This window comes from Equus caballus, chromosome 1 (genome assembly GCF_041296265.1).
Source record: "Equus caballus isolate H_3958 breed thoroughbred chromosome 1, TB-T2T, whole genome shotgun sequence".
Classification (NCBI taxonomy): Eukaryota; Metazoa; Chordata; class Mammalia; order Perissodactyla; family Equidae; genus Equus; species Equus caballus.
The window spans coordinates 100,502,229-100,525,743 of record NC_091684.1 but is presented as its reverse complement, the minus strand read 5'-3'; the positions used below and the strand labels follow the sequence as shown (position 1 = coordinate 100,525,743).

Genomic DNA, 23,515 nt, shown 5'->3' with positions numbered 1-23,515 from the left:
GGATCTGTGAAGGACGGAAAAGTCTCCAGCTCCTGTCAAGAGAGTGACAATGACCAAGTTATCTGAGTTGTCACAAAGCTCCTAGTCGACCTTAATTTCTACTCCCTGAAATTCAAAATCTAGGTTATTCTCTGTCTTCACAACACTAGAATTACTTTTCTCTTTACAACTTGGCAGGCTGGAGTTTTTGTTTGTAATCCTTGAGCTTTGTGAGTGAGTTTTCCTGTGCCTGCTTGCCCGTAACTTACTCCACCGGCCTGGTGTCTGCTTTTTAATGAGTTCAGCTTGTGCCTTCTTGGACAAACGGGGAGTGCGAGTAGGGTGTTAATTAGCTATCAGATCTAGCCCGGCTTTTGAAGTCCAGCGCTTTAGAATGTTACAGAAGTGTTCACGTCATCATGGCTTTTTGCATTTCCTAATTATACCACAGCTGGATCCTCAGGGAGCTTGCCACCCCAGGATCCTGCTATCCCTGACCCCTGAATGGTTCTGTCATTAATGGTCAGCCTCTGGGGACCTACAGCCAAAGGAAACGGCTTCCTGTTTTGTTCTAAGCGGCGCTTTTGTCCTGCAACTTTCCTCACGGTTCACCAAACATCCTACTTCAGGATGGAAAGAATGAACCTTACAGGCAGGAGCAAGACAGATGCTCTGGGGGTAAACTGACTTCTTGTGACTGTACCCACATTGTACCAAATTACACGAAGTATTTTCGGGCCTTTCAATCAAATACCTACCCTTGCAAGAAGCCTGCATGACCACTCAAATAGATCCTCTCATCCTCAGTCTTGATCCACCCTCCATTTCACACTTCCCAAGGACACCTCTGCGCTGGCCCTGGGCCAGGCTCCGGGGTCCCCGAGGTGAAGCGAAGGGACTCATAGCTGGTTACCAGACCTCCTGACTAGGCTCTACCGGTCCACAAATTTACAAGGACCCCGGAGTCCGAGGGGAGGTCAGGAGGGTCAATCAGGGGAGCCTCTGGACTCTGTACACCAGTAGGGCTCTCCCAGGTGCAGTGGGAGAGGGCACTGCAGGCAGATGGCCACCACTGACCAGCGGGCTGTCAGGCCTGCTTTGCGGCTTCATTCCCGCTGCCCTGTGGCTGATCAGACTGTGCTCCAGTGATATTTTAAGTGTTGTATCGCGCATCAGCCCTTCCTCCCTCTGAAAAGGTGTTTTCCCAATCGCCCACTTTTATAACACAGTGCGGACAGCTAACATCTGAGGAGTCGATGAGCGACCGAATGAACGGATGAACCAGCGTGGTCAAAGCAGACCAGGCTGATTCAAGACATTTGCAGGCAGGCAGCATCCCGGAGCGGCGCTCCAAGCTACCACTCGCCACCCTCTGCCCCAGGGCCAGCATTGTGGTGTGAAAGCGTGGGATGGGGTCAGAGGTTAGCGATTCTGAATTTGCTTCTAAAGCTTGAAGGGACACTTCTCGGCATGCGTCGATCCTAAAGATTCCCCCTCTCTACGCCCCAAAACACCAAGCCATCAGGAAACTGCGCAAAAACTAGCTGAGGGCTAAAAGTGGCGGCCCTCGGCTCCAGGACAGGTGCCTCCGGATCCACGGAGGGCATCGGAGCCTCCTTGCTCTGGAAGGAGCCAGGGGTAAATTTCCATCACCCGCGAAGGACAGAGCAGAGAGCGCGCGACGAGCACACAACACGCACAGTCCCCGCGGCCGGAGGACGCCGGCGCATGCGCGGCGGACACCGCGTCTCCCCGGGCGGGCGGGCAGGCGGCGGGCACAATGTCTGCGCAGGCGCAGCGGGCCGGCAGGCACAGCGTTTGCGCAGGCGCGGCGGGCGGCGGGCACAGCGCGCCTGGGCAGGCGCGGCCGCCTGGCCCGGGCGGGTAGGGTCGGGCGGGAGCCCCGGGGTCGGCAAGGAAGGCGGCGGCACGAGACGCGGGGGCGCGCGCCGGGGTGCCCGCGGCAGGTGAGGTCTTTGGGCAGGGCGGGCGCGGGAGGAGCGGCAGTCGGTGCCGCAGTGCGCCACTCCGGCGGGCCGGGAGGCGGCGACCGCTGCACCTGCACCTGCGGCCCCGCCCCCGGCGCGGGCGGCGGGAAGACCCGGCGAGCGGGGTGTGGACCGGGCCGGCCCGCGCTGGTCCCCGCGCTGGGGAGAATGCTGGCCCCGACCCGCCGGCATCATAGGGTCAGAGTTCGGAGCTGAGGGCCCTGCCCTGGCGCGTGCGTCCCGTGGGGCCGGGGGCTGCGGGAGGTCCCGCCCTCGGCCGGTGCTGGCAGAGGGTCGCGTGTTTTATGGGGCCGCGATCGCTTCTGTTCTTGAGCATCTTCAGCATCCCGGAGGCGCCTGTTCGCCTCCGTCCCCCGAAGGGCACAGGCTCTGGACAAAACTGAAGGGACCCCAGCTGTACAGTGCGAGACTGAGCTAAAGTCTGGGGAGGAAAAGACGAACGCGGCACCCATCAGACAGTATGTCCTCGAGGTTGTGGCAGGGGCCGGAGATGAAGGAGGTGGAGGGCCCCTGACCAGGGCTATGGGGCACAGCACCCAGGGTGTCCAGACGTCAGGCTGGGGTCCAGTCCCTGCTGACTCTGGGCCTCTTTTCCTTACCAGGCCATGCTGTTTCTACAGGCCAGTTACCTAGACCTCAATTATGTTTTTGTTTTTTTATTTTAGTGTATTTTCCTTTGAGCTTGACAGATTGATTAAAACAAGAAAATAATTACTGAGGGTTTATTTTGAGAAGCGTTGTCGGGAGCCAGCTTGTGTGGTCTTGGATGCTCTGCCCCAGCCCAGTCCTGGAGGCTGAGAATTGGGATTCAGAATGCGAACCTGACTCTTCGAGCATACCCGGTCATCAGAACCCCTCCATTTCGTGTACAGACAACATTTAGGGGCCATCCTTGACTAATCCAGAAATGAGTAAGAATTCTTCCTCACATTTATGTCACTCTTTGTACGGTGGCTTACGAAGCACCACCTAGACGGTGAATCCTGATTCTTAGAACTCTGTAGAAGGTAATTCCGGAATCATTGTCGTTCTGCTGATGCAAACACAGTGCCGTGTCCAGGTTCCTACAGCTTCTGGGAATTTGAGTTTGATTTTAGCTGTTCTTGGTGTGACCCTTCCCAGTCACTCTCCTTCCTAAGGGCGTCCCATTGAGAAGAGACCTCATGCATTGGTCCTGAGGGGTTTGGAAGGCATTTCTGATGCCTGTCTTATCTGCTTCTGTCGATTAAATGGTGAGGACTGGAGTTCTGGGGCTCGAAGCCCTGGGCGCTGACAGCGTCCCAGAAATAGGGCAGCTCTCATGCCAGCTGCGTGCCTGCCTCTTGGTGAAATACTGAGCAGGGAGACATGCCAAGTCTCCCTCCGCTGGGGCTTGTGTGGCAAGAACTGTCTGGAGGCATTGGAAGGGAACCTCTCAGCTCCCCTCTGAGCTCAGTGGCCTCTGACACGGGAAGGTTACAACCGGGCAGTGCCCTTTGCCTTCTCTGGTGCTGCTGGTGGGGAAGGCAGTGTTGGCCGGCTGCAGGAGGGGCAGCGCACAGGATGCCTTGTGGAGGGGGCCTGAGACACGCCAGGGTTCCCTCCAGAGCTGGAACTTCCATCCCGGAGGCAGGCCTGCAGTGACACAGCGGGAGAAGTTGTTCACAGTGTTTCGTGTCCTTTGTCCTGATGTCCTGCCCTCATAAGAGAATGGGTGGGCCCCGCAAAGAAGAGAACCGCGTTGCTCTTCTCGTATGTCTTTCCTGACAACCCTTCAAAGTGCCATTGTTTGTAAGCAGGGGTCCCTGAGGTTCAGAGGGATGAGGCAAAGAAGGAGAGCCCAGGTTTTTCGTCCTGCAGCCCAGTGTCTTTCATGGTATTGCCCTACCTTCCCGTGACACTTGTAGAACTTGATAAAGCAGATGCCCTCAGCGCAGGCAGGAGGCTGTGTAAGGGAGTGGCAGGATGGCCAGGTGTTTAGGGAGCTCTGTAGCTTCAGGATAACAGATCAGAGGAAAGGCCTCTCCCAGCCCCCACACTCCTCACCCTTGGCAGTGCCTCCTGGTTGCCCAGGAGCTGATAGTGTCCTCTTTTTTTTTTTTTTTTGAGGAAGATTAGCCCTGAGCTAACATCCCCCGTCATCAGTCATCCTCTTTTTGCTGAGGAAGACTGGCCCTGAGCTAACATCGTGCCCATCCTCCTCTACTTTATATGTGGGACGCCCACCACAGCATGGCTGTGCCATGTCTGCACCCAGGATCCGAACCGGTGAACCCTGGGCCTCCCAAGCAGAACATGCACACTTAAGTGCTGCGCCACGTGGGCCGGCCCCTGATTGTGTCCTCTTGTTCTGCTTTCAGCATCTGTTCAGAACTTTGTGAAACTTTGTGAATTAGATAGCAGGACGGGGGGGGGGGGGGGGGGGGGGGGGCCAGAGCTGGGCAGTCACCCCAAGGAGCAGAACAGGAAGTTGGAGACTGAGGTAAGTGGGGGAGAGCTCCTTGCAGGTGGCTGTTTCCACGGTCCTTGATGACAAGGGTGGGTGGGAGCTTGTGGGGTCCTGGGGGCCTGGGTCACCAGGCTGCTGAACTGGTGTTTGCAAGCCTGTGTCTTTATCAGCTGGAATGGACAGGAGCTTGTTACCTTAGGGAGGAGAGGTGCAGAATGGCTTCTTGGCTGAGAACGGGTAGTGTGGCCTTAAGAAAACACTTGGCTTTGGATTGTAAACTGCTCGCAAAGCTCTGGACTGGGAAGGGCGGGTGCTCTAGCCGCCAGTGTTGCCAGGCCCTGCGCAGGAATGGTTTTGCTCTTAGCCTTCCTCAGGCCCGGGAGCCGACTTCAGGACCCATGGGCCCCCCTCCCTGAGCCGGGGCCCCCACACTGTTCCGGCCTCAGCAGGAGTGTTCAGTGCAGAATTAATAGCCGTGGACTGGGGTTGGGAGACCCAGACCAGAGTCCTAGCACAGCCACTGAGCAACCCCCCCCCCCCCATGTGACCTGGGACTAGCTAGCCCCTTCTCTGGGCTTTGGTTTCCTCACTTACTCAGAGAGGGACGGGCTGAATTAGAGCTCTGAGAGAAGGAAGGGGAACAGAGGAGAGCAGAGAAGGGAGATGAAGCATCCTTTCCAGCCGCTTCACTGTGGGCTGCAGGGCAGGGAGGCCCACTTGCACTCTTAGCTTCCTCTGTCTCCCTCAACACCCCTGTCCTTCCTTCTGCCTCAGGCCAGCTCATTCTGAGCAGGGAGGGTTCCCCGGGTGGGGCAGGGCAGGGCAGGTGTCCCCTGGCCATTTAGGATATGATGCTGTCTCTACTTGTTTCAGGCATGAATTAACCCACCCAGTGCTGATACTTTGTTTCATTAAGACTCTATTAGTTCCTGCGGGAGGCAGCTTCCTGAACAGGTAGGAGTTTGGCCTGGGGAGGTGGGGAGTCAGATGAGCACGCCCAGCAGGAGAGCAACAGCAGGAGAGCAACAGCGGCTGGTGCCCCCACGGCTCTCTGGCGGTCGTGACCCTGCAGTTGCAACCATGTGGTCCTTCAGAGCCTTTGGATGTCAGAACTGAGACAGCCTCCTAGATTTTCTCGTTCCTGCCTCTGTCTGTACAGGTGGGGAGATGCAGGCCCAGGGTCCTCGGGGCTTAGGTCAGATTGCCATGCAGTGGAGCTAGGACCCAACGCAAGGCCACCTAAGCCCCAGACAGGAGTGCTTTCTTTAAGCTCAGACCAGCCAGACTAGTCCAGAATTACCTTGTGTGCTGATTTGAAATTGAGTGGCTACAAATTAGTTCCAGCTCTCCTTCACTGTGGCATTCCAAGAGTACAATTCAGGTCATTTCATTAGATGTTTGATGACTACCAGTTACCGAGATTGGTGTCAGTGTTACTGAACCAGGGTCGTCCTGCCCGCCGCACCATTATGCCAATCACCAGGATGACGTGTTGGCAGAGAGAGAGGGTTTAATTACAAGGTGGCCCAGCGAGGATGCGGGAGAATCAGTCTCACGTCCGCCTCCCAGAAAATGGGGGCCTGGGGATGTTTATGGGGTAGGGGGCAAGATGGTCTGAGCTGTGGGAGTAGATGATTGGAGGTGAGGAGAGGTGAGGGAATTGATGATCTGCGCACGCGTAGGCAAGCTTCACCTCTTCATAGGACGCATGTTCACAAAATGGCAGCATGAGCATGAGCTGATGGAGTTTTTGCCCCTTGACGTCGGAAAGGTCACTTGTCGAGCATCTGCGCAGGCCTAGTTGATGGGTGCGTGGTCTCAGCCGGCCTGAACTGGACAGGGGGTCTCTCCTTGAAAAACCACTCTTAATTCCTCTGTTGATAAGACAGGGTTGGTGGAACTGGTGCTGGAGGGCCCACGGTTGCATTAAGTGCTAGAAATCCAGGGCTGAATAAGACAGCAGCCTCTGCCCTCAGACTGCTCTGCCGTATTGTGGAGACAGACGTGTAAATAATGAAAACACACTAAGTGCACTTGCTTGTGCAAGGGGCATAGGTGTGTGTGCGTTTGCACATGCATGCACACTCTGTGATCAGAGGTGAGGGGCAGTCAGTGGCTGGGGCTTCCAGGAAAGGCTGTGGAAGGAAGTGTTATCCATGCTGGGCCTTTACCCAGTTGGCGTGAGTGGGGAGGGCATTCTGGGTAAAGGAACGAGCAACCGTGCAGAGGCCTCACCAGAGCACTATCGTCCTTGCACGTGGAGGGTCCGCGAGGAGGCTGAAGCAGCCAGGGACGAGGCCAGAAAGGTGGACCCAAGCTAGGCTGTGAGGGGCCTGTCCGTGTGCTGCGGGGTCGTCGTCATAAGCTGCGTGAGCCTACCTCGAGCTGCACCAGGCCCAGTCCTGGGCTTGCGGCCACAGGGCAGGCACACAGTCCCGGGGCCCGGGGTGGACCGCAGAAGCGATGGGTGGCACGCTCAACCCGTGGGACGGACAGAACTTCCTGAGTGAGTGGATGTGGGCGCTGAGGGAGGGAGAATAGAATGTGGCGCACGCAGTTTATGGCCTGAGCGTTGGCTGGATGCCCTGTCATCCACGGAGCTGGAGAGTTTGGATGAGCTGCGACAGAGACCACGGGCCAGGCCCTGCAGGGGAGTGTAGGGAAGGAACACATTTCCTCTTCCCAAATGTGGGTTCGTCTGGCTGGAGAACGAATTAAATTCACATGAGACAGAATAGCAAGAGAAAATTAAACAAAGCTTTATGAGGAACCATGGCCCAGGGCCTTTCTTCTGGAAGGAAGAAAGGACACTGAAGAAGTGGGGTGCACAGAGTGGTTATATACCCCAAACAGGATATTTCACATATGGTTGAAATGTCCCTCCCACAATAGTCACAAGATTGCCCTGTCGGCACAGCGCTTGATGGACACAGCAGGTAGTGGGTCTGCTATCTCAGTGGGCATAGCCGGAGGCAAGTCTATTGTCTGGAGCTGGGTGGTCACAGGTGAGCGCAGCAATCAGTTCCCAGCCTAAGGAAAGATGCTTAATCCTTAAAGAAATGCCAACGTTGGGAGGGGGAGGGAAGTCAGTTACAGGAGGTTACCAGACAAGCACAATAAAATGCAGATTTAAGTCCTTGCCTTTGGTATTGATTAAGAGTTTTCTAGAGAGAAAGTCATCTCCTTTCTTCTTCCTGGTGCAGAGAGGGAGGCACCTTTACAGATAGAGATTTACCTTACAAATGTAAATGTGTCCTAACAAAGGGCAACTTCCGTTCCTCAGAGCCTCCTTCCCTGTCCCAGTTTATCAAAAGCAATCAGCCTCAAATAATCCTGATGCCAAAGAGACATATCTTGGGGTGGCCAATTTCAGGTCCCCACAGAAGCATTGACTCAGGAAGGGCAGGGGGAGCCGGGAAGCCAGTCCCATCCTGAGCTGGTGGGCAAAGCGCTGGAAGCAGGTGAGGTCGCCCAGGAAGGGCGTGTGGGTTGAGGGGAGCACTGATGTGGCAGGAGGAGAAAGGAGGCAGAGGGAGGTAAAGGATAGACGGCAGGTGGGGGTCCTCGGGGGTGGCAGCTGACTTCCTGGGTGTGGGGTGAAGACCAGGGCCAGGGAGCAGGCTGCAGGAGCAGCCACGGGGAAAGGGACGTCTTCCTTTGATTACGGTGCAACTCCGCTTCGGCAGTCTGCACAGGGTAGCGAGAGGGGTAACTGTTGCCATCTGCATGACTGCAAATGACTCACCCTTTGCTCAGCTTTTCGAAGGGCCGGGGGCCTTGGCAGCTCTCCCTTTTGATGTTTTCTGAGATTGGCTGTTGCAGCTGAAGGAGCCCCAGGGTTTCTGGGTGGCCCGGTGCTGCCTGTGGACAGTGGACGGTCATGGGCGGGGCCCTGCCGCCCCGCCTCCAGCCACCCTGCTTGCTCTGATTCTGGCTCCTCTGGGCCAGCCTCTTTGTCAGCAGGAGCAGGAGTGTGGTCGCTGTGGATGGTGAGTGCCTGTCCCAGGTTTGAGCTGCCAGGTCGGGAAGGAGGGACCACATGTGGGGCAGGGGAGGTGCCTCCCGAAGCTCTGGGCTGCAGGAAGGAACAGTCTGGAAATGGAAATGAGGAGGAACCCAGAGTGTGCAGACTCCAGCTTGAGCTGTGGGATGGAGTTGCATGATGTCACTGGGGGGCTTGGGGAGCCTCAGCGTCTGCCTCGTCCATCCCCCTCCTTTCGGAGTTGAGGGAGATGAGGCTGGGGAGGGATCGACCCATCATGGCCTCAGGAGTGCAGCTGGGTCTCCCCCTCACCCCACACCCTTCCCAGCCCAGGGCTGCCTCTCTGAGCTGCCACAGCTGTTTGCGTGTGGTCTAATCACGCCACAGCCCTTGGGCGGCTGGGAGAGGAGCCGGCCGCTGAGCCCCACAGCGGGGAACTGAATAAGGTCTGGTCGGTCGCTGTGTCAGGTGGGGCTGGCCCTTCTGTAAACAGCCTTGCTATTATCTTTCAGAGAACCTGACCCTTTCCTGAGCGGAAGTGGGAGAGAAGGGGAGGAAGAGAAGGGGCAACTGTCGTATGGTAAATTTCTTTCAGGGTAAACATGGTTTGGCTATATGGGATGGCTGAGAAAATAAGTGGGCCTTTTTAAATTCTCTTCAAGACAAAGGGGATCATGCCGCTTGACCTCCAGAACCCCACAAATGGATGAGTGGGGAGACAATGTCTGATGTGGAAGGACCACAGGCTTTGGAGCCCTGGGAATCTGGGTCGGGGGCGCAGTACTGATGCTACTCTGTGACCCTGCGCAAGGGTCTGAGCGTCTCTGAATTCTGGGATTGTTGGCCATAAAACAGGATCCCCTCTGCCTCACAAGACTATTGAGTGAATGCAATTAGGCTGAGCATGTCGCGTGATGCTAAGTGAATGCTGGTTTTCCTGGCCTCCCTCTCCCTGCAGTTGGGAGCCTTCAAGGCCCCTTGAAAATGCATCGTCCCTCAGCTGTTCAGGCTCCTCGCCGCCTCCCTGTGCTTGTGGCTGGGAATCGCTGCGATTCAGGATTCAGAGCGGCAGTGGCTGCGAGAAGGGCCAGGGTGAGGGTGGCTTTGTCGCTCAGGGGGCTTGGCTGTGGGGCTGGACCTGCACACGCTCTAGGTGTGTCCAGAAGTCAGTTTGCGGCTGCGAGAGGCCGGCGGGAGCAGGTGTTGGTGTGGAGGCCTGACGCCCAGCTGCAGGGCAGTCGTGCTTCACATCCTGGGGCTGCGGGGTCTGAGGACCAGGCACACGCTCCCCAAGGAGTGACCCTGCTCACACTTGCTGGGTCACAGCCAGAGTCGGGGTGGGGTGGGCAACGATGCTCCTGGGGGCTCTGCAGCCCAGTCGTGTACTCCAGCTCTTGGGCTTGACGTGCAGAGAGGGGGGCCTTTGGGACAGGGTCGCCCGCGTTCTGGGTGCCTTCGCCCCCAGCCAGCCTGCTGTTTCCGAGGCTTGTTCCGCCCAGGCCTGGCCCAGCTCTTCCATCCTGCCCCCGAGTCCCGCCTGCTCCAGAGCCCTTTCTTCTGGATGCTTCTGTGGCTGCCTGGACCAGACGTCCCTGGCTCTCACCCCATGTTCATGCCTGGGCCGAGCTGCCTCGCCGTCCTGCTTGAATTTCTCTCGTCCGTGTGCTAGGCCTGGTTCTTGAGGATGATGCGTCGTTCGGTTTTACATCCTCCTCACTTGGATTTATTGAACAGGGCAGGGCTGATGAGGGTTTGGAAATAGACGGAGTGGCAGGTTGGGTCCGCTTCCCTCATGCTCTTGAGATCATCGTGGACGGGCAGCGGGGGAGGGAGTCTGCCTGCCTCCGGAGCAGCGGTGGCGAGTTGGGAGGGCATGGAGCTGACTGCGCTCCACGGGGACCCCCTGGACTTCCTGAATGGCTCCCAGGAATTGAAGCCCTTCTGTGGGAGGGTGGGCCAGCCTCTGCACACTGACTCAGAGACGTTATCAGATCTGTCATCAGGGCCCAGGCCCTGGGCTCCTGAGTCAGACATCCGGGGCCACCTTGGGAGGGCGCAAAGGCGCAGAGGTTGGCCCGGCTCTGGGGAGCCTGCTGTTCACAGCAGGTGCGTGGGAGCTGCTGTTTTCCTTCTCATTGTTCTCTGAACTTTAACCTGGTAATGTGTAATTCGTCCATGGAAAGAATTGCAAGCCGGCCTGTGGAGGCGGCCTCCCACCTCTTTCGGTCCTCTGTGCGTCCTCGCTTCCATCATTAATGTTTACAGAGAGCCCACGTTGTACCCAGCAGGCACTGTGCCAGTCCAGGAGATTCAGAGATAAACTGAGGCACAGAGTCAGGGCAGAGAGCACTGGCAGAGAGGTCCACGTCAGAGTGTCGGGCACATCAGAGGGTGTGGGGAGGCACAGGGCCCAGGACTGAGGTGGGGTGCGTGAACGCCTCTTGGGGGTGGGAGTGGGGCTAGGCAGAGCGTCCAGGAGGACTTCTGGAGGAGGCGTCTGAGTCTTGAAGAATAAGATGGGCGAGGTCGGGCCTTCCAGGCAGAGGCGTGGAGCGCTGCTCAGGTGTGACAGGCATCGCTGCCCTCCCACCGCGCGCCAGGGAGCGGAGCTGGCCTTGAGTGGGGCCTGGCGCTCCCAGGCCTGTGCTTTGTTCTGTGGCTTATGACCAGCCGAGCACAAAGTCCTGAATTCTTTCCTCTGAGACAATGCTTCTCAAACCTTAATGTGCGTCTGTGTCGCCTGCGATCTGATTTAAGTGCAGTTTATGATATCTTAGTTCTGGAGTAAGGCTCGAGAGTCTGCGTTTCTGCATGAGGCCAGGGCCGCCAGCCTGTGAGACTCATGGTGAGTTAGGGAGCTTATAAGATGGAACTTTCCCCTCCCAGCACATCAGAAACACCACCCCCCCCCCCCCCACACACACACACACACACACACGCACTGGCCTCCCCTCTTTCTTCTCTCGTCCAGCGTACATGTGCCAAATTCCTCTGTCTTAAGTGCTGTTTCCATTTGCTCGTTCCCGCCCCCCACCCTCGCCTGGAAGTTCCCTTTTTTTTCTTAACTCAAATCTGAACTTCCCAGACGGCCGAAACACTGGCCTCCCCTCCTCTTCCCAAGGTCATCACCACCAGGTTGCTCCCAGCCCTGCCTCGTGGGGTGGATCCCACACGGCCCCTGCCTTGGCAGTAACGGCAGATTCCCAGGCCTCCGCTTAATCCTTTGGAGAAATGCTCTCCCCGGCCACGTCCTGCGAGGGAGAGGTGTGTCTGTGGTGAGGTGGGTCAGGTTATGTGGGACACACACACAGACACCCCCACCCCCAGGCCTGTACCCGGTGATCTCAGTGCTCAGGATCAGGCTGCTACTTAGGGAGGAAGCCTCCAGTATAAGTCAGATCCTAGGATGGCAAGGGGGCAAACGGAAGGATGGGCATTGTAAGCAGTTGGCAGGTGAGGGCAGGCCGGACGGGCTCCTGCTGCTGTGCGGTGGTGGGCTGCTTCTCACCTGGAGGAAGCCTGGTGAGACTCCTGGACGGGAGCTGGGAACCAGGCTGGACTTTCTGGTCCTGCCTGGAACTGCAATTCAGTTGCTGAGCTCCCGCCCTATGTAGGCATCTCTTGCCCAGCTTGCGGCCGACCCCAGTGTCCGGCTGTTTCTCAGCACACTCTCCCCGTCTCTACTCCCGCTCGTTTGACAGACATCCCTGAGGTTCTGGTCAAGGGAGGAAACTGTCACCCTGGTGTTTGACGGCGGCCACTCTGTTAACTTTACGATGTAACAGGTGGCGGATGTTTACAGATTTGCTGTTTTGTTGACTCTGGTTTTATGTATTGCAGCCGTTTGGGGTTTTTTTTTGCTCTGTTTTCACTCTGAGCCTGGTTTGCTTGTGTAATGAGTGAAACATAAAGTGATTCTCCCGGGGACAAATGTGCTGAGATTTCCTGCCTCCCAGGAGTGGGGACGCCCTGCTGGGCACCAGCTGGCGCTGCGTGAACAGGACACAGTGTCTGTTTCCCAGAGAGTCACAGACTAATGGGGAGGAAGGATGGGGTCACAGAACAATGGGACTGGTGTTCTGAGCATCCTCTGGTCACGAGGAGAAAGCTGCCCGTCCCCGGGGAGCTGGTGGCTGAGACACCGAGTCCGTGAAGGAAAACAGGCATCGAGTGAGAGGGCTGAGGAGTTGCTGCCCCCAGGGGACGCAGCTCATGCAGAGGAGCACCCCAGAGCTGGGGCCGCTGCCTTCTGAGGGTGCGGGAGGGGGCGGCAGGAGCAGTGTCTGTGAGGGCTGCCTTTTCTCAGTGAGCGCCCTGCCCTCATCCAGCCCCAGCCCTGCCTTGCTCTGGCCTCTTGGTTAGCCGAGCCCAGACGTTAGATTCCAGCTCTCTCAGGAGCAGTAATGTCTTCCTCCTTCCTCTCAATCTCCAGAAATGTTTTTCCTCCAGGATCCGAGTCTCTTCACCATGGGGATGTGGTCCATTGGTGTGGGGGCCCTGGGGGCCGCTGCCCTGGCCCTGTTCCTGGCCAACACGGACGTGTTCCTGCCCAAGTCCCAGAAGGCAGCGCTGGAGTACCTGGAGGACACAGACCTGAAGACCCTGGAGAAGGGTGAGCAGCCACCCCGCTGGTCCCGGTACTTTTCCAGAGCGCCGGGCTCAGGCTTACTTATGTTTTTCTTTTTAAAATAGCTCTCCCTTTTTTTTTTCAATTGAAAAGACAATATAACAATGTTAGGAAAAATGTAATAACGCTTTTTAAATCTCTGATAATTCTGTTGCCCTTGAATGGTTTTTATTTTTGCACAATTCTTTCCTTGCGTGTGCATGGCCATATGCGGGTGTGACCTTGGTGCCCGTGATATTAATCAAAAGAAGCATTTTTCACTTTCTGTTGTTGTCTCTCTGCTTGGAACAATAACTGCGCCATAATATTTAGTCATACTGCCATTTGCTTAACTGAACCTTCCAGAGTGTTCTGAGCAATTCTGGGCCCCTGGATCTTCAAATAAAGGAGCTCCCAAGTCGGATAAGTTTGGGAAACACTGTATACCCAATTCTGCGTCCCGATTCTCAGCACACAGTTGTGCTCGTGGCATGAGGCATCTGGCTCGGTCCTGGGTGCGCAGGGTCAGCCACTCCTGTGGGGCAGTCGCAGCACAGGAGGAAGCCCAGGCCACCCTGTTAGGACGGACCACCTGTCCGCCTCTTCTTGGGGTGCCGCCTGGAGTCCCAGCTGGAGGCCGACAGCTGCACATCTCGTGTGGTCAGCCTGTTGCCCCACTGTGTGCCCTTGGCATGGGGTTTGGAGCCAGGAGACTTGGGTCATGCCCCTGGCCTGGGTACAGTGGGCATGAGTCTGGTGCAAGTTGGGGCTCACTGACCAGGCGGTCTCCAAGTGGGGTCCTCAGAGGGAGCCCGCCATCATCTGTTCAGGACACGGGGAAGCCCGTCGAGAAAGGCAGGGTCTATGACTGCAGCTTTAGGACGTCAGCCACCCTCGTGAGGGACTCAGAAGCCCTGCCAAGGGAGGGCCCTGTTGAGCTGCATTCACCCAGGGTTTCCCAGACTCACCTGTTTACAGATGCCCCTCCCCCCCTTTTTTTCCACATCGCATCCCGCAGGGACGTGGCTTCCCCGGAGAATTGCTGAAGTAGTCACACTCCCTGAGCCCTCGCTGGCTCTGTGTTGCTGGACACTGGCGAGCACTGGTGCATCCATCTTTCCAGACTCGCTGCAGCCCAGGGTGCAGCTGCCAGACATGTGCATTACACACGGGGAAACTGAGGCTCAGGGAGGCCTGCATGCCCAAGGTCGCACAGCTGGATGTGGACTCAGTCTGACGGTGGAGCCGGCTTGAGCTCCCGTGCTGGACTGCCCCTCGGCATTTCCTTGTTGGGCGTCTTCTGCCCTCCGCTGTGAATAATATTGCAGTTAACATATTTAAAAAAATTTTTTTTTAAAGTTTCTGTTGACTTTCTTCCTTTGAATGCTCTTTAAAGAGTTGGTGTTTTCTTGGCCAAAGTGCAACATCGCTTTCAGACGTTGGCCTTGTACCTGCCCTGCAGGGTTGTCACAAGGCCCATTGACACCAGCAGCAAAGGAATTGGCCGCTTTTCCAGAAATGTTCCAGTTTGGGTTTTTCCAAGTTTGCAAGTAGATTGGATGGGGGTGGGGCCTTTGGGGAGACGCCGGGACCTCCCGCTGTTTGTTTCCCTCTGCAGGATTGATACCACCTGTCTGGGTTTCCTGTTTGCTTTTCCCTCATGGGAAATGCCTGTCCAGGTCCCCGGCTAGGCCTGCTGCCGTTTACGAGCTGCTTAGTGGCTTCTCTGGGCTGGCCTGGGAGGAAATGCTACTGAATTCGCTTCTCTTCCCCTCAGAACCGAGGACTTTCAAAGCCAAGGAGCTCTGGGAAAAGAATGGAGCTGTGATCATGGCCGTGCGGAGGCCGGGCTGCTTCCTCTGTCGGGAGGTGAGTGCGTTTGAGGGTCTGTGCAGAGGGAGGAGTCCTAGCGAGTGGGGCCTGCTGCATTTCCAGCCAGGACAAGCACCTGTGGGCCCACCTCAGCCCTTGGTCAACACAGGCCCAGTGTCTGTTCTTTGCTCTAGGTATTTCTATTAACTTCCCCTCTGTTTCTGTTGGTTTAACAGCTCACCGTAGCCTGGGGTGGGCAGCATGCCTGACTTTCCTCTGGGACTCCCAAGGCCGCTCCCTCTTGTGGTTCTATCCGCATTCTGGACCGTCTTCCCATTTAATCAGGGATGGGGACCAGGTCTGATTCCATGTCCTGATGCTCGGCACAGGGTTGTGCTCGTGGGATGAGGCGTCTGGCTTGGTCCTGGGCACGTAGGGTCAGCCTCCCCCGTGGGGCAGCCGCAGCACAGGAGGAAGCCCAGGCCGCCCTGTTAGGATGGACCTGCCTGTCCGCCTCTTCTTGAGGAGGTGCCTGGAGTCCCAGCTGGAGGCCGACAGCCGCACATCTCCTGTGGTCGGCCTGTTGCCCCACTGTGCGCCCTCGGCATGGGTCCTGGAGCCGGGAGACTTGGGTCATGCCCCGGGCCTGGGTGCAGTAGGCATGAGTCTGGTGTGAGTTGGGGCTCACTGACCTCGCGTCTCCCTCTGAGGAGCCTGTCATCGTCTGTTCAGACCGGAGGAAGCCTGTCAGAGGAAGGCAGGGTCCAGCCTGTCACCTCACAGATAGGTAAACCTAGGACAAGAGTGGTTTGGTGACCTATCTGTGGTCATACGGTTGGTTGGTGGCAGAAGCCCTGGGTTCTGAGATCACCGCCTTGCCTGGGGGAGAGCTGGGAATGACCCTCTTCTCGCTCCTGAGACAGCGTTGCTTCCCCAGTCAGTCTCGGCCTCGGCCCCGCCCGAGGGTCCTCCTTGCTCCTCCGGTCGTCCTCCCCACTGTGGGGTGCCTCCCCTCAGCCCTGCAGGTCTCCCTGGCTGTGCAGATGGGCTGGACACTTAGACCACGTGATGCCCTGCTGTTCCTCCCACCTGGGGCTCTCGTGCCCGTTGCCCAGTGGCTCCCCACCCCATCCCTGGAAAAGACGGCTTCTTGGTGTCATTCTTGTTCTACAGAGGAGGAAACTGAGGTACAGAGGCTGTGACAAAGTCCCGCTGCCGTCGGGACGTGCGTTGATTTCCTGTTGCTGCCATGGGGACTGCCCCACCACGGCTGTAGACAGTGCAGATTTGCCATCGGACAGCTGTGGCGGTCAGGCTTCTGCACGGGGCTGAACTGGAGGTGGCAGGAGGACTGCGATCCTTCTTCAGCTCTGGGCTGAATAATTTCTGTGTCTTCCCAGCGTCGGCCTTCGGCATTCCTCGGCTCTCAGCCCCTTCCTCCGTTTTTAAGCCAGCAGTGGCCCCTCGAGTCTTTCTCACAGCTCGTCGCTCTGGCCCTGACTCTTCTGCTTTCCTCTTCCACGTTTGAGGACCCTTGTGATTTTACGTGGGGACCATCCAGATAGCACAGGATAATCTTCCTTAGGATCAGCTTACTGGCAGCCTCAATTTTATCTGCTGCCTTAGTTCCCCCTTGCCGTGTGACAAAACATACTCATGGGTTCCTGGAATTAGGATGTGGACATCCTTCGAGGGTGTTATTCTGCCTCCCCCAAGAGGGGAAGTTTAAACTCGGGCCTTTGGGTTGCAAATCTGTGAAGCCTCCGAATGCCGACATGGAAGCCTGGGTGACTTGATTTCTCCAGACCAGTTAAACCCCAGAGTGGCCAAGAGCAATGGCTCAGATTACGACCTGTTTTCACGTGCTCTGATCTCTATCCTAGCAGAGCATTTTGTGGAAACTTGTGTTTCTAGAAGGATGGTTGGATGGCAGTCAGAGTTATTTTGAGTGACCGTGGGAGGAGGTGTGTGACTCAGTTTCCATTTCACGGCTTTGCACAGCAGCACACCCAGAGCAAAGGGCCCAGGAAGAGCGAGGAAAACCTTTCGTGTCACACACAGCTGGTCTGAGACCACATCAGACCTGTGGTCCTTTCTGCTCTGGGGCAAAGTTTGTGCCTCTCTGAAGCTCTTGGTATCCTGCTTCCTTAGCTGTTCTTGTTGTGGTTCTAGAAAATAAATGAAAAATTCAGTGTAGTTGCTGCCATAAAGCAACGTAGCTGTTTTGGAGGTGAGGCGGGTACATTTTAAAGGATCTGATTATGACACCAAATGTGAAAAAGGAATTTGTTCTTCACGTCAAAGCTGCAGCGTGACGCGTGCGGTTGTGTTTATCCGTCCAGCACGCAGGCCGTGTGAGTCAGGAGTGTCTCTGCTTGTCAGCTCAGCTGCATCTTCCCCGTTGTCCACCTTCGCCTTCACGGCTTCCCGCCTGGTGTCTAGTGCTGTGTGCCAGGCCCTGAGGGACCCAAGAGCTGGGAGACGCAGTGTCTGACTTTGAGACACTTAGTGGTGTCTTCATGGTGACACACAGTCAGTACAGGACAAGTCGCCAGGCAGGAAGGATTAGATACGCTGGAGAATTGGGACCTTGCTCCGGGCTGGACTAGCCAGCGAGAGCTCTTAGAACAAGATCCCTTTCTAGAGGGCAGGGTTTGAGCTGGAGAAAGGGGGGGTTATTGGCGGTCGGTGGGGAGCCAGTCGGCAAAGGTGTGGAAGCGGCCGTCCTCATGGCTGGGTGGGGTTTGTCAGATGGGCCCCCTGCAGCTTTGCTCCGTGCAGGGGAGGGGCTGGGAGTGAGGTGGGGGAGAGGCGTTGTGGCCAGGAGGGCAGACAGACAGTGTTTGGGTGCCATCTCTTAGTTACCGGATGCTCCCCAGGCCGTGGTTGGGACGCCTGTAACAGGAATCTAGCCTCTCCTTCCTGCCGTGGAGGAGACTAGAACCTGGGCTGATGTCCTCATGCCCTGCTGGGGCAGCCTTGCACCGGGCAGCCCAGGCCTTAATCGCTGCTGGCGTTCTGCTGCCTCTTTCTTCCGCACTCAGTGCCGGCCCCGCCCTGGGCCCATGGGGAAGAGGTGGTGTTGGCTGAGAACTCTAGGCACTCCTGTGCCTGAACTGCCCTGTCTTTGCAGGAGGCCATGGACCTGTCGCTGCTGAAGCCCAAGCTGGACGAGCTGGGCGTCCCCCTCTATGCCGTGGTCAAGGAGCAGCTCAGTACGGAGGTGGAGGACTTCCAGCCCTACTTCAAAGGAGAAATCTTCCTGGACGAGAAGGTGCGAGCGCCGTGAGCCTATGGGGCACGGGCTGGCGGGTGTCGCATGCAGGTGTGGGAAGTCAGTGGCCCAGGCTGCGTGCGTGTGGCCTAGAGCTGGAGGCTGGCCCCGCTTTCGGCCGCCCTGGGCTTGCAGGGGCTTTGCCAGCCCTCTGCGCAGAGCTGTTTTCTCAGTTATCGCTTGAGCCCTGCGTGCACTGGGACTGGGAACGGGAGCCCAGGAAATGCAGTCGGCCCTTGGCATCCACGGATTCAGCCACTGTGGACGGAGAGGCCTGCGGTTGTGGCTGCACTGAACCTGTACCGACTTTTTTTTCTTGTCATTGTTCCCTAAACAATACACTATAACAACTATTTATACTGTGTCAGTATTATAAGTCATCGAGAGATGATTTAAAATTCACGGGAGGGTGTGGGTCGCTTATACGCAGACACTCAGCCATTTTAAGAGTCTGGAGCATCCACAGACTGGGTTATTCTCGGCTGTCCTGGCACCACTGCCCCGCAGATGCTGAGGGATGCCTGTGCCTGAAACCCCATTGGGTTCCCCCACCGCAAGCCCCCATCCCTTGATCCATTGCAGCCACGTGTCTTCCCCCTCTCCTGTCACCTCTGCAGCATGTGGCGCTGTCGTCATCCTAATGGGCAAGAACCCTGGGCATGTGTAGCACGCGGTTAGAGTCCGAACTGGAGTCTGTTCCCGAGCTCGGGCCTCGAGTTGGGAACCTGGCCAGGCTCCCTGTGTCCCCAGGCAGCTGAGGGTGCCCTCGGTGGAGCCGTGTGTGTCGGGTGGAGAAGGACATGAACCAGCGGCTCTGGGTCTTTGTGTTGAACGCCCTGCTGGCCCTTTCCTCCTCGGGGAGGCAGGCCTTCAGCCTGCTCATCGGGACCTGTCTGTCTTACTCCTGCAGAAAAAGTTCTACGGTCCCCAGAGGCGGAAGATGATGTTGTTAGGGTTCGTCCGTCTGGGCGTCTGGCGTAACTTCTTCCGGGCCTGGGACAGAGGCATCTCTGGGAACCTGGAAGGCGAAGGCTTCATCCTCGGTGGAGTTTTTGTGGTGGGGTCAGGAAGGCAGGTGAGTCCCTGGTGTCCACTTCTGTGTCTGTGGGTGTCTGTGTCTGTGAGTGCGAGACCCCATATCGGGGTTTCCCAGCCTTCCTTCCAGAAAGCCAGAGAACATGGGGAAGGGGAATCATCCTTTACAAATCTGCTCTCTTGACGCCTCACACGTGAGTCTCCTCACTCATCACAATCGTGTCATGAGACAGTCTGAGAGCTTTGCAGGTGAGTAACCTGGGAGGAGGGCGGGTGAGGGACTGCCTCAGGGAGCACAGCTCATCAGTGGCACCACTAGGCCCGTACCCAGGTTCCTAATCTCAAGTTTTCTGTGCTCGAACGAAAGCACGGTTTCTGTTCTGTCAAGAATTTACTCCCTTGCCGTGGTCCTAGGTCATGAGCATGGACAGTAGAGTGAAGAGGAGAGAAGAAATGGAAACAGGCGCAGTCGGGGGAGGTGGCAAGAGGTGGGGGAGGTGGCGAGAGGTGGGGGAGGTGGTACGTGTGCTCTCCCTGAAGCGAGGGGCGTCTCAGACCTCTGTGGGCGGCTGTGTGGGGCGCTGGAGCTGAGGGTGCAGAGTCAGCACAGGGCTCTCAGGCTCTGTGGGCCCAGGGGCAGGTGGTTGATGCTCCTTGTCAGACTCCAGGCAGGCGGTAGCCGTGGTGACGCCCCTGCTGGAGGCAGTGCTGGCCGGTGCCGGCTGGACACAGAGCAGGGATGCGGTCAAGTGGATGTGGGCTCGAGGGCAGGGCAGGAGGACCTGGAGATGGGTGGCCTGACCTCTGGGCCTGTCTCTGCCAACCTTGGGATGACATTGACACCTTGCTGGGTAGGTCTCACTGCCAAGGTTGATCGTTGCATGCTTTTCCCAGTCTGGGAGGAATAAAAGCTAGTGGGAATAGAAATCCTGCAACTTTAAGCTTCACTTCTGATCTCTTCTTTTTAAATCTTAGTAACTGCTATTGCTTGTGTGTATTGAATCTGGCATGAATTAGTGTCTGATTTAACATAAACCCCTGCCAACTTGCTGGTAGATCTATCAGAACGTCTTAGGATAATGGCTGCCAGGAGCCCCTGCCTTGTTCCAGGTGCTCGTATGCGTGATCTCGTCTCCCTCACAGCCAGTCTGGGGTGTTAGGTGTTTTTATTCCCATCTCCCTGGAAGGAAATGGGCCCAGAGATAGGAAATAACTCAGCCAAGGATACGCCGCCAGCAAGTGGTGCAGTGGAAATGAGCCTCAGGACTCAGATCCGACCTCTCCCAGCGACCCTGCCCCTCCCCTGCCTGGAAACTCGCTCGGAGGTGGCTCCGGAGAGGCCTCCCAGATGCCCTGGCCCTGGGGTCCCTCAGCCTCTTCCCGTGCTGGCGCTCTGCCCCTACCTGCTCCCCTCAGCCTCTGGGCAGGGTTGGCCCACTGACCAGCCTTCTCTTGCCTGGTGACTCACCGGGTGCTCACAGGCTCCCAGGCCTGCCTGGCATGCTCTCTGTGTTGCTAGGTGTGGTGTTTGGCTCTGTTGGTGCCCCCTGGAGCTCCCGCCTTCCTCCTTCCTGGTGGGCGGGTGACGGGCTGGTGGGCTTCAGGGAACAAGGAAGGCTCCATGTTTCTTGGGGGCAGAGTTTTTGCAGTCCCTCTGTGCCAGGTGCCACTCGGTGGGGTTTCCTTCGTAATAGTAATAGTAATAGTAATCTCTGAAGCACCATTCCTTTAAAGAAGAAAGGCGTTTTCAACATGGAAAATGTGAAAATGGGACGGTAGAAGGTGGGCAGAGCCGGCCTCTCCTCTCAGCCACCGTGGACAGCCTGTCAGGTCAGAGCTGGGCCCGGAGGCCTTCGACTTGGTTTTTAGAAGATGGTGTCTTATTAACCTAGGTGTTCTCCCATTTAACAGTATGTTGTGAACGTTCCTGTGTCCCTGTCTGTCCCCTCAGTATGTTTGACGTCTGTGCCCCGCTTTACTAGGCAGGTGAATACAGTCTCCTGATGTGCCTCCCTGTGGTTGCCGCAGCGTGGTGGGGCTGCTGGCTTTTCTTAAAGTCTTTATACGTAATGGTACACGAACATGTGTATAGATGTTTACTTTTTTAATTTAAGATGCGTTCCTAGATGTCATGGTCAAAGAACTCTCTAGCAAGGATTCCTTGAGGCTGATCGCAAACCCATCATCCCGTCTGTTTTACCTCTTTAGAGTGTGTGGGGTTCCAGTGTCCTAGTGTGCTTCCACGCTCTGTTACCTGCGAAGCTTTCCTGGCCCCCTTACACGTTAGTCCCTCCTCACTTCCTGCTCCCGACGGGCTGCTTGTGCCGTCCAGATACCGTGAAGGCAGCGTCCGCCTTCCCGAGCAGAGCCAGGGCTGAGTCGGGTCTCTGCTCCCCGCCGCCTGGGCGCAGGCTTAACGGTCGGTGCCACCCTGGCCTGTTTCCTGAACCAGCAACTCGGGATGAAGACGGTGTCCCCTCTTGTTTCCTTTTAGGGCATTCTCCTCGAGCACCGAGAAAAAGAATTTGGAGACAAAGTAAACGTGGATTCTGTTCTGGAAGCCGCCAGGAAGATCAAACCGCAGACTTTGGCCTCTGAGGAAAAGTGATTGTGTCAAACGGCCCAGCTCAGGGACAACCCAGGGGCACTCGGCTGTGTTCACGGGGTGCGTCATCTTCCCACTCGAGTCCCCGAAGAGTTAGAAACCCACTCACACCGCATTCTCAGTATAGATCATTAACGTGTTTAGTGCTGTAGTCTGTTGAGGCCCAGCAAGGCCAGGCCTCCCAAACAAGGTGATAAAATCTAAGAAACCGATGGAGGCTATTTCAGCTGAAATCTGGACAATAGGAGGCCTAAAGTTGGACTGCTGCACCTCATTACAGCGTCTATGGTGTTTGGATGCTGTTATTGAAATGATTTTTATTTTCGTGTTTTCAGAGATGTAGGAAAATTTGATGATTGACTGGAAGAATAAGGATATAAGGTTTTGGGTCTGTTTTCTGTTGATGACTTGCTATGTAATGTTCAAGTGATATATAAAGGAATTGTGCTGCTGAGGGCTTGGTGACAGTAAATTCTAAAGTGAAATCTGTTTTTTCTTTGTCTTCCATTCTAACCTCAGAGGGTTGCTTTTCTAGAAGAAATGATCATCTCTGGCTCTGATAAACTTATGCATCAGAAATTGTCATACAAGTTGTTCTGATAAAACTAACAATAAAAATATTTACCATAAGGACGTCTGAATTTGAATCACTGGTGCCAAAGGCATTGAACCTGAAAGATCAGTGTTCTCCGGGGGTCAGGGGTCAGGGGGTAGTTCCTGTAGTTCTGATGATCTGAGGGGTTTGCAGATGAGCAGAATTCATCCTGTCACTCGTATTAGTGATTTTGCCATCTCTCCTGCAGGAGTGACTTGGGGATTTAAAATGGGTAGCTGCTTTCCTGCTGGTGTTCTTTTAGCCTGATGTGGGAATGAGGAGGAGAAGGGACCGAGAGGCTGGGATGGAATTTAATTCGTTGATTTGTTACGTTTGAAATTTTGTCACGTGAGTGAGTCTGACGTCAGCAACAACTGGAAGGGAGATCTGCCCTCGGGAGTCTGTGCCCAGCACCAGGTCGCCCTGGATAGGAAGGCGGGGATGGGAGCACAGAGAAGGGGGCCCAGGGGACCGGAGCAGCCAGCAGGAGGGGTGTCAGCGTTTACCCGGGAAGGCGAGAACGGAGACTGAGGTTGGAGGGGAAGCTGGGAGAGCGTCGGCAGTAAGTGTGCAGAGCAAGTAGGGGCAGCTGGTCCAGGACCAAGACCGGGCCTGGTGGCTGCATGGCGTGTGCAGGGCCCCCGAGGGGATGGGCTTCTGCAGACTTGAACAGGCTCCGTCCAGTGTCTCATCCCCCTGTAGCTGTGGGATAACTCAGATGAGAATTCTGCGGGGCCTGGAAGGTACTTGACTTTAAAAAGATTCTCTGGCAATTAAAGAAGAGTAGAGCCCGCGGGACGTTGCAGCAATGGATGCGTAAAGAGAAACCTTAACCATGGTCTCTGTCACCAGCTGTCTTACTCTTGGTCCTCGTGTGCAGGGGTCTCGTCTCTTGGGTTAGCGTGGCATCGTGGGAAGAGCCCCGGTCTGAGCCAGGAGGCGAGTTCAAGTTCTAGTTTAACGGTATGACTCAGCCAAGCTCGGACCCTCAGCGCTCTCGCTGGTGAAACGGGCATCACAGTTCCTGTCTCGCGTTCAGGGCTGTTGATTAGAAGTCGCTGAGGGAACGATAAACATTATAAAACAGCACTTCGCAAAGTTTCATCCACACGCTCGTCCCCTAAGGGTGTTGTTAAGATGGAAACAGTTAAAGAGAAGCCAGACATGAGTTAAAGCCAGTAAAGACAGAC

At 56.3% G+C, this 23,515-nt stretch overlaps 1 protein-coding gene across 13 annotated transcripts; it reads left to right on the top strand.

Annotated features, from left to right (window-relative positions):
- The first annotated feature begins 1,792 nt into the window (after window positions 1-1,792).
- Window positions 1,793-22,360, top strand: PRXL2A (peroxiredoxin like 2A). 13 transcript variants are annotated; one of them, XM_005602747.4, is made up of 7 exons: window positions 8,222-8,405; window positions 8,911-8,978; window positions 12,848-13,010; window positions 14,782-14,873; window positions 17,950-18,090; window positions 19,001-19,165; window positions 21,620-22,360. In XM_005602747.4, exons 2-7 carry the CDS (start codon window positions 8,976-8,978, stop codon window positions 21,731-21,733), a joined length of 678 nt encoding a protein of 225 aa, XP_005602804.1. In that variant the 5' UTR covers window positions 8,222-8,405; window positions 8,911-8,975; the 3' UTR covers window positions 21,734-22,360. The 13 variants fall into 13 exon arrangements, with proteins under 13 accessions (XP_023504737.1, XP_023504729.1, XP_070121994.1 ...); XM_014733888.3 differs by having other exon boundaries at window positions 12,831-13,010; XM_023648969.1 differs by lacking the exons at window positions 8,222-8,405; window positions 8,911-8,978 and adding an exon at window positions 1,793-1,946.
- The last annotated feature ends 1,155 nt before the right edge of the window (window positions 22,361-23,515 follow it).

Coding starts and splice junctions, on each gene's coding strand:
- PRXL2A (XM_070265881.1), top strand. CDS start 12,448: ATGGGGTCACAGAACAATGGGACTGGTGTTCTGAGCATCCTCTGGTCA. Junction 12,569..12,830: donor TGAAGGAAAACAGGCATCGA/GTGAGAGGGCTG, acceptor CTCAATCTCCAG/AAATGTTTTTCCTCCAGGAT. Junction 18,091..19,000: donor AAATCTTCCTGGACGAGAAG/GTGCGAGCGCCG, acceptor TTACTCCTGCAG/AAAAAGTTCTACGGTCCCCA.